General features: G+C 35.6%; 2 protein-coding genes across 2 annotated transcripts in view; one reads left to right on the top strand and one right to left on the bottom strand.

The window, feature by feature from the left end:
* The first annotated feature begins 542 nt into the window (after positions 1 to 542).
* Positions 543 to 1277, top strand: LOC112041142 (uncharacterized). The gene has a single exon (XM_024074044.1). It carries the CDS (start codon positions 543 to 545, stop codon positions 1275 to 1277), a length of 735 nt encoding a protein of 244 aa, XP_023929812.1.
* Positions 1278 to 9800: 8523 nt separating this feature from the next.
* Positions 9801 to 10612, bottom strand: part of LOC136071531 (IQ domain-containing protein IQM5-like) — a 4886-nt gene continuing 4074 nt past the window's right edge. The window contains exons 4-5 of the mRNA XM_065782957.1: positions 10351 to 10452; positions 9801 to 10253 (exon numbers count right to left, since the gene is read on the bottom strand). Of these exons, the coding sequence (XP_065639029.1) occupies positions 9801 to 10253; positions 10351 to 10452 (555 nt within the window). The remainder of the gene's footprint in view (positions 10254 to 10350; positions 10453 to 10612) is intronic.

The following is a 10612-nucleotide window of genomic DNA, read 5'->3' as shown; positions in this document are numbered from 1 at the left end:
AAATGCTAAAAATATTTTCTGTAAAATATTTAATGGCAAAACAAATAGAGCAGAAATATTTAAAGGAAATTTTTTTTTTTTGATAAAATCACTCGCATGTATAGTCACTGTTTGTCTCACTTTCTGTTATTTGTTTTGAACAATTGCTAAATGGCATTAATCTCTTCCATTACTTTCTATCCAGTTCAACGTATTAGATGAAACTCTACTTACGATAGGATTCATAATCCTAGTAGACAACCATAAAAAAAAAAAAAAAAAAAAAAAAAAAAAAAAAAAAAAAAAAAAAAAAAAAAAAAACTTATAGTGAAAGCAATAATCACGTAATCAAGTCAATCAAAAACTTGCATAATCCTTATCCAACTCGAAAAAGAGATTGTAAACCGACTTATCTCTAAACCGACTTCTCTTTCTATATATAAGCACACACAAACCTGAAAGCCATCATAAAGAAAAACTAGTGTTTAGTTTGTAGGCGATCAATCTCTTGTGTGTAAACTAAGCAATACAAAAACACAAAAACACAAGGGTCTAGCAGCACCATGGCCAAGAAGAAAGCACCCATGGAGATTAGCGTTGACATGGACAAGAAAATCTGGCACACGTACGTAGTTAACATTGGTGAAGAATTCATGATAAACACCACATGGGTTGTTCAGGATGAGGAACATCTCAGTTTCTGTATAGGCGAGATACGAGAAATATATGGCAAGAAAAAGAATCTTGTTGTTGGCCTGTGTGCTGATACCGGCCATGGCTATAGACGAGGTTTCTGCAACTACAAAGGGATGGCGAAAGATGCACCATTTCAATTATTGCAGCTATGCGTTGGGAGTCACTGCCTTCTCTATAACCTTGATGATGTTAATTATTCCCAACGCAGTTTCACCGGCACCAAGCACAAAGTTCTGAAGGGCTTTCTTTATGATAAATACGCCACTGTGGTTGGTGTTGGGATCAAGGAGGTGGCACAGAAGCTTGAAAGAGAGACGGGTGTGATCATAAAGAATCCGGGGGAGCTTCGAAAATTGGCTGAAGTTGAAAGGAGTTTGAAGGGAAACGATGTCCGTGGGTCCAAATTAGGAGATTTAGCCAAACTGGTATTGGGTGAACACATGCATTTTGTAGAGCCTAAGAAGATGACATGGTGGAGCGATAAATATGATGAGTATGGGGATCCTCTACTTTCAACGGATGTAATTATGTATGCTACTGTTGAAGCTTTCCTTGCTTATGAGATTGGATCCAAGTTGTTGAGATGTTCATATAGGTTGTAGCGGTCATTTAGTTACCATGAAGGATTTTAAGTTTAGGATTCTAGTTACGCATGTAATGCAATGACCAATGAGTATGTATGGTGTTAGAGATATTGAAGGTTTTTTGTCCTCTTTTATGAGATTTCATCATTTTATATTGGAATTTTATTTTGGGATTTTTTTTGCCATTGTATGGATGGGTGGAAAAAAAAAAGTTATTACTATAAATATATGTTCTGTTTTGTTATGAATGTGTCAAGTAATTGTTGAAAATTAGCCGTTAACTTGTACAATACAGTTATGCACGAGATATATCAAGTATGACATATAACTTAATCATGGTTTATTTTATTACAAAACAGAAATTAAATTCATAAATAACACTTGAACGGTTTTAGATTCCTTAAAACAATCAGATTAACCTAGTTAATTAGCCAAGTGATTAACTTAGTCAATTTAAGCAATTCTAGGTTATCACTAACATACAATTATATTAAAAGTATAAAGCAGCGGAAATATAAAAGACACAATAATATGATGACCCAGGAAACCACACGGTAAAAACCTGGGTAGGATTTGACCTAGCTATCCTCAAAGTAAACCTGAATCCACTATGCGAAAGAATCGAAATTCATACAAAAGGACTTACAAGCTCCCCGCTTGACTTCCAAATGTTACCCACCAGTAAAACTTACTAACACGACCATGTGCAAGTTTCGAATCTGCGAACTCCTTTTTTGGATTCTCCAATCAGCTATAAGCACCCACGCTTGATAATCTTTAAGCTTCTATGATAGCAACCGAGTTGATCATCAAGATGTTAAAATAATCTCTACCTTGAAAACCCTAAACTTTGTGTAAAGGAAAGCTCCTCTAGAGCTCACAAGAGATTTACACAAAACAGTCAAGTATAAGCAACAACTCAATTGGAGCAACTCTAAAAATGTGGCTAGGGTTTTTCTTTATATACCTAGGGTAAAAACAGAAAACCCAAAACGTTTAATGAGTTAGGGCTGAGCTGGAATATTCTGCAGAAAAACACTCTGCTCGAGATTCGATCGATCGAGTCTTTTTTTCGATTGATCGAGCTAGGCCGAAATGCACCAATGCATCTGTAGCCACTCAATTCCAACTTTACATAAAAGACCCAACTTTGAGCAAGCCTAAACAAGACTAAACAACCTGTTTTGATCATGGTTTGCCAACAATACAAATTAGAGTTCTAAATATATAAAATCCTAAATCTTTAAAACTTAACAAACTCCCCCTTTGGCAATCCGTGACAAAACACAAACACTAAGCTCAAAGTTTACAATTTAAAAAGCCTTTTACAAAATAATGCTCATAAACCAAAATTCAATCCTAACTACTATCTATCAGTTGCAAGTGTAGACAGCAGCTCAATTGAATCAACCTGTTTATTCCTGAAATACTTAACAAATGCATAAACGCATGTGTGACGGAAAATAGTATATAAACAGGTATAACATTCTTGTATGATTCACACAACACACAATAAAGACATATATTAAATGAATAACTCATAGAATATAAATCAATAAACAGTGAATCCAAAGCAACAAGAATAAAAAAGAAAACATGTATATCAATCAATGTTACTCCCCCTAACATGAATATCCAAAAAAAAAAAAAAATGATATACAAGGTGAAGCGCCTAAATACAATCTAACAGCTCCACTAGCTCCTTAAAACAACAAAAACTCTCCCTAACTACAAAACTCCTCTACAAACTCTACTCCCCCTTTTTGTGACGGAATGCTAAAGGGCAATCACAATCCATCATCAAAAGGAGGTGGTAAGGGTGAACGAAGATGTGCCAAATCAACTTGCAACGCACGGATCTCGTCAAGCATGCCCACCAAAATCTGACTATGAGCCGCCTGAACGGTCATGACAATCTCCAAAGTACGACGGATATCAAAGTCATCCGATGGAGGTGGAGGAACAGCAACAGTAGCAGCAGCAACAACATCAGGATCAGGAACATCCTCACCAAAAGGACTTGTAGAAGAAGAGGGGGGAGGTGCGGACCCAGAAGGTGTAAACCTAGGGTGTTTAGAGCCAGCTCGAAGGTGAGCAGCCCTCTATCTAAGAAAAGACGCACCTATAGGACCAATGACATGCACAAGCTCAGAGGAAGGGAAACCACTAAGATCAAGATAAATAAGAATCCTATGGATAAAAATAGGATGAATAAAGGCATGAGAAGAAGATGAACTCCTATACACTTTGTTCAAAGAACGAAAGAACAAATGGGGAAAACTAATAGGAGCATCAGTAACTAGAGCGTACAAAAAGACACACCTCTCGAGAGGAATTGTGTGCAGATGAGAAATGGGCCAAAAGCAGTGACACGCTAAAGATAGTGTAGCTCAGAAAGTTCAGCAGTGGTGATCCTAGGATCAAAACCCCATTGGATAGATGACCCAGAGATGTAAGACATGACATCACTCAAAATTGAAGACTCATCATAAGGGTAGACAGAGTGCTGGACCAAAGGTACCCCTAGAGCATCAGCCACTACTATAGAAGTAATGATGTACTCTACGCCTCGTATCCAACTCTTGACTAAAGTGTTGGAATCATAGATGCGGATCGAGATGTTCGAGTAGAACTCTCGAATCAAGGTAGCAGGTGGAAGAGGATCAGAAATATCCACCAAGGGTAGCCAGCCCCTACGCTTTAAGTTTGCCATAATGGCAGGATCCAACTCATCTAGAATGACAGACCGCTCAGACCATATCTTACGCCTAAGGTTCAGCTTCTTAAAGATTTCCTGGTTTTTCTCCCTTGGAAATTTCTCACGCTCAAAAGATGAAGGAGAAGGAGTAGGTGAAGGGACAGACCTATGAGCCCTAGTTTTCCTAGGCATGATGCTAAGGAAAGGACAGAGACACAAGAGAAAACCAAAAGAGAAACAAATAAAAATCAAGGTCAGACTGCAAGTTAGCACCAAAAAAAAAATATAGAAAAAAACTATATGATCCATGAACAGTTAAAATGCCATGAGGCATGTACTAATGCAGTAAACAAAGTTCAATTTTAAGTTCAATTGCACAAAATTGGCTCGAGAATAGAGTTTCTAACCAAAAACCCAAAAATTTGAAAACCACTTGTAAAATTTTGAAGCACATTGATGAATTAAGCATTACAAAATACAATACATAGATTATAATGCCTAATTACATCCAATCAACAAGCCAATTTCATCAATTAAAACCTATTTGAACAAAATCCCCAATTCGGAACAATTATAAACCCTAGAATTTTCAATTCTCCACAAAACCCAAAATCGATCAAATTAAACTATCAAGAACATGTTTATAGCTTGTCCCCATAAAAACCCATTGACCAATTTCACAAAATTGGGCTTGAAACATCAAAAATCCCAAAAAGAGAGAGGTCCGAAAATATGAGGTAAAATGCATGAAAAATGCAAATAAACTCAAAAATGAGGGGCAAAAGAGGCTTACCGGCTTGAGGAAAGAGAAATCTTGCAAAATTTTTGGAGGAAAACAACAAAAAATTCGCTGTAAATCGTTGCCTAGTCGGAGAGAGAAAATGAGGTTTGAAAAACTTTTGAAAAAGAGTATGAATTAGTCAAAGAGTACTATTTAAAAAAACCTGATTCACGACTTTCGATTGATCGAAAATTACATTCGATCAATCAAATCACTCCGAAAGTTTTAAAAAGAATTTTAAATATTTTAGATCGATCGAAAAACAGAATGGATCGATCGAAACAGGCAGCGGATCACAGTATTTTGAGAAAATTTTCAGTTTTGAAAAACTCAAACCAATTTTTAAAAATAACTCCTCAAAAAATTAAAATCAATGAAACACAATGCATGAGTATAAGATGAAATGGAATACTTTTTGAAAAACCCAAATTTGTAATCCCAGTTTCTCCAAGGAAAGTTTCAGCCAGTTCTTCCTTTAAATTCACAAGCAAAAACAATGTTTTGCATAATACTCAAAGTATTTTTCAAACTTGGTTGATCAGACCAAAAACACACACAATAACATGTACAGTGTTTAGCAAAGAGCAATTTGTATAGTGTATGCAAACTAGCAAAAGCTTGAGATACATGTGAGGTGATATGTGAATAAAAATCAATCACAATGTCTACAAAATTCATTACACAGAATTTAAAAGAGACTATCACCTAAAGAGTTACATCATATAACTCCCACATCTCCTAGAACATAAGCTTCCAATCATGTAAGTTTCTTGAATTTTTGCCTCATAGTTATGTGAGATGACATCAAACCTAATAGTACACACCAATTTTAATTATGTTAGATGGCATCAAGCCTAATAGTACACACCAATTTTAAGCGTTAAGCAATTAAGCTGAGGCATCACCTTATGTTCTTTTTGTGTATGTGCTACACTTTCTTGAGTACAGAATCTTATAATATGCACTAAGCTGTTCATGATTAACGTGGTGAGATGGTTATTTATACTTTTCTCAAAAGAATCAAGTCCGACAGTCAAATAACATGTGACTTCAAGATCAAGACAAAGTGATCAAAAACCATAAACATCTTTCCCACACAACATGCACTACAAAGTTTCAACTAGTCAAGTGCAATAAATAAGCTCATCAGCGCTAAATAAGGTACATAAGACATGTTATGTGTAAATAAATTGAACAACCTTGTTTTCAAAAAACAAGAAACATAGTGCCATAACATATTTTGCTTTTCTCCTTTATTTATTTATTTATTTATTAAAAGAGAAAACAAAAAATCCTAGAATGAAATGCATGAATGTAATGCAATGCAAGTCCTAGTACCAAAAAAAAAAATACAAAAAACCAAATAACAATGGTCACAAAGGAATGAGCAATGAAGTACAAGCACCATGTCAGAAAGACTCAATTAAATCGAGTCTTTTGCATCCAAAACCTTTTAGATGCACCATGAGCATTAGAGTTCTTATTCACATTTGCATGATTTCCAACTTCAGGATTGGAATAAAGGTTCAACATCTTTACCAATTCACCAATGAGTGTCATAGGATCTTGTGCTTGAGACACAGGCACCTTTGGTTTGTTTGCTTTCTTAGTAGCTTGAAACTTATAACATTTAGGACGAATGTGTCCAGACTTTCCACAATAATGACAAACCCAAGCAGGTTTACCATGTATCTTGTCCTTAGAAATAGTAGAATCCTTAAGTTTAGACTCTCCTAGATCAACCCTAATCTTCTTAGATGGTGAAACTTCTATGGGTTTAAATACCTCACTCACAGTGGGCTTAACAATTTCACTCACAACCTCACTCGCAGAAGGTTCAGAAGAAGATAGAGGAACAAAGTTTGTGAAATGTGGTACAGAATCAAAAATGCATTCAACATATCCTAAACCAGATTTATCAGAAGGATACTTTTGAACATTCAACATGTGATCAAGTTTAGAACTAGCAGATCTAGCAATATATAAATCATGTTCCAAAATTTTAACTTTATCAAGTAAGAGCATGTTCTCAGATTTAACATTGTTCAAAAGATCATTAGCATCAAACAAATTAACAAGCAAATTCTTCTTTTCAAGCTCAAGAGATTCAATTTTCTTCAAGCCAAGTTCAATATTCATAGCATCCTTTGCAGCAATTTTGCAAAGTTTATTGTAGGCCTCTTGAAGATCCGCATCCTCAGAGAGTTCCCCATCAGAAAGGTTCTCTTCAACAGATATACTTTCATTTACTACAGAAGTAGCAGTGAAAGCAATGAAGTTTCTATCCTCGTCACATCCAGACTCATCATCAGAAACCTCATTATCGCTAAGGGTTACAGCCATAACTTTACCCTTAGATCTCAAGAATGTAGGACATTCAGATTTCACATGACCATACCCTTGAAGCCAAAACACTGAGCACCCTAAGGATTGTTTGAAGATTGACCAACTTTTTCTCTAGGTTTTTCAAAATTATTAACCTTAGTAGGATCATTCTTCCTAAAGTTTCTAGGTTCAACAGTGTTTGTACCTCTTGCCTTTCTATTGTTATTCCTAAGAAAGTTTCTAAAGTTCTTGGTAAGGTAAGCAATCTCTGTAGCAGAGAACTCATCATCAAATCCACCAACATTAACATCATCAACTGACTTAAGAGCCATTGATTTGGATTTGTTCACTTTGGGTAGGTCAGACTCATAGGACTGAAGAGATCCTACAAGCTCATCAACAGGGATGGTGTCCACATCCTTGCTCTCAGTAATGGCAGTTACTTTGGATCTAAAGTCTTTAGTTAAAGATTTAAAAATCTTCCTAACAATTTTAGGTTGATCATAGATTTCACCCAAATTAAAAGCAGAATTAACAATATCATTTAATTTAGCATAGAATTCATCAAAAGACTCATCATCAGATATTCTAATGCTTTCAAATCTAGAAGTCAATTGCTGCAGTTTATTAATCTTAATTGTCTTTATGCCTTCGTGCACAGTTTGGAGGATTTTCCAAGCAGTGTGAGCAACCTCAACATTAAAGATTCTCTTAAATTCCTCCATAGAAACAGCATTGAAGATGGCATTTATAGCTTTGCTATTGAAGCATGCTGCTTCCTTTTTAGAAGTTGCCACTCACTCACAGGAGTAGTGGGCTTCTGCCATCTATATTCAACGGAATTCCAAACCCTCTCATCAATAGATTTCAGGAATGCTTTCATCCTTACTTTCCAATAAGCATAGTTATTCTCATCAAAGTGAGGAGGAACAACAAGAGAGTGTCCATATTCCATGACAACATGGGTCAAGGATCAGCTTAGAGATCAAAAAATCTCTAACAAGAGAGCTACCCGCTCTGATACCACTTGAACGGTTTTAGACCCCTTAAAACAATCAATTTAACCTAGTTAATTAGCTAAGTGATTAACTTAGTCAATTTGAGCAATTCTAGGTTATCACAAACATACAATCATATCAAAAGTATAAAGCAGCGGAAATATAAAAGACACAATGATATGATCACCCAGGAAACCACATGGTAAAAGCCTGGGGATGATTTGACCTAGCTATCCTCAAGGTAAACCTGAATCCACTATGCGAAAGAATCGAAGTTCATACAAAAGGACTTACAAGCTCTCCGCTTGACTTCCTAATGTTACCCACCAGTAGAACTTACTAACACGACCACGTGTAAGCTCCAAATCCATGAACTCCTTCTTTCTTGGATTCTCCAATCAGCTACAAGCACCCACGCTTGATATTCTTTAAACTTCTATGGTAGCAACCGAGTTGATCATCAAGATGTTGAAGTAATCTCTACTTTGAATACCCTAAACTTTGTGTAAAGGAAAACTCCTCTAGATCTCACAAGAGATTTACACAAAACAGCAAAGTATGAGCAACAACTCAACTGGAGCGACTCTAAAAACGTGGCTAGGGTTTTTCTTTATATACCTAAGGTAAAAACAGAAAACCCAAAACGTTTAATGAGTTAGGGTTGAGTTGGAATATTCTGCAAAAAAACATTCTACCTGAGATTTGATCGATCGAGTCTTTCTTTCGATCGATTGAGCCAGGCCGAAATGCACCAATGCATCTGCAGCCTCTCGATTCCAACTTTACATGAAAGACCCAACTTTGAGCAAGCCTAAACAAGACTAAACAACCTATTTTGATCATGGTTTGCCAACAATACAAATTAGAGTTCTAAATACATAAAATCCTAAATCTTTAGAACCTAACAATTAAATAATTCTTTTTTTTCCTAAAGTTAAATTCAATATTTACAAAGGAAATAGGAGATTTGAACTATGAGTGTCTCAATTGAAATTACCAAGAGATTCTAATTGAGCTATAAGACTCATTACTAATTGCAAAAACATTGGCTAATTGGTTGAAAGCAATATACCTTATATTGATCATCAGTAATGGCAATAAAGTTCCACAATTGAAGACAAAAAGTAGTATTATGTCAACCATGGGTGTAGTAATATTATTCTGCTTTAATAATTTGCACTAAATTAATTAAAATAGCCAATTATGAGTGTAGTGATATTAGTCAACTTGATTTCTATGTATGATCAATCCATCTTTGTACAGTAAGAATAGCTTTAGAGGCTATTAAGAATAGCAAACATACAAGAAATCAAATGCAAGTGTGTTGGGGATAGACATAAAAACAGAGGAAGAGGAAGAGAACGGAAATTTATTATATCATTGAAAGTACCTTTTAATTATGAATACAAGAACAAATCTTACAAAGAAAATACCCACCCCACTGAACAGGGTTATAAAATATTCAGGGGGAAAAATTGACCCATCTTAAATTACATAAACTTACATAAATCGAAGGCCCAAAAAATAATAATAATAATAATAATAATAATAATAATAACAAATAAAATAAAATCAGTATAGGTTAGTCCCTTTCTGTACCTTATTTTTTGTTTTTATGACACTACTAAAGGCTTAAACTCCAAGGGCACAAAAAACACCAATGGTCCTTAAAGTGCCACTAGCCCTGAACCTTTCAGTTCTAACAGACCTAAAAAAAATTTCACTTGTCGGTTTATAACCTAGTCACTAGTTGAAGCATGAACCGTTGGGTTAGGAAGTCCCATACATGAAAGGCTAGGTGATAAATGGATTTTGGGACTTGGTCTTGGCGATGGAATAGGAGCATTGCTAGGAAAGTATCCAGGCATGGTCCTAGGTGATAGATTTACATGTTCAAGTGCCTGAAATTGAAGCTGTGCTGAGTATTCTCGAACACACCCAATACGAGGACCAGCTCCACTGCTCCATTTACGTGACAAACACTTAGCCAATTTGAACGCCGGAGCTTTCACATTGGTTCCTATTTCATCAGGACAAATTGTGACATTGGCAGCCTCCTTGTTAGGCACATCAACATCTACTGATTCTGTGTAAGATGATTTGATATTTGTAGAGGAACCCCTCGTTGACTCCAACTTTAGTTCCTTGTCGGTCACTTTCATTGTTGGATCATCATCATCTATGGCACATTTCTGCAGTTCAATCATTCAGATGTACACAAATTCAATCAAACTCAATGAATTTGTGCCAACTATGTAACACCACGTGACAGAGGATGGAAGAAATTACCTTAACATTGGTCAAGTTCACATGGTGCTCTTCTAGGAAACTAATAAACTCCAAGAAGTTCTCTTCCGTTGGGTGATAATGACCACTGTAAGGCCATATAGCCTAACAAGATGAGTAAGTATACATCAAAATTTTGGATACGATCTCTTTAGAAGATGACATTATTGCATATTGCCCCTTAAAATTGCTTCTTTTGTTCTAGACATTGAGGACACATTCTGAACTATTGATTCTAGCTATGAAGAGTATATATATATATATA

Source organism: Quercus suber, unplaced genomic scaffold (assembly GCF_002906115.3).
Source record: "Quercus suber isolate HL8 unplaced genomic scaffold, Cork oak 2.0 scaffold_322, whole genome shotgun sequence".
Taxonomy (NCBI): domain Eukaryota; kingdom Viridiplantae; phylum Streptophyta; class Magnoliopsida; order Fagales; family Fagaceae; genus Quercus; species Quercus suber.
Note: the sequence above shows the minus strand (reverse complement) of the source record. Positions and strands in the feature narration are given on the sequence as shown.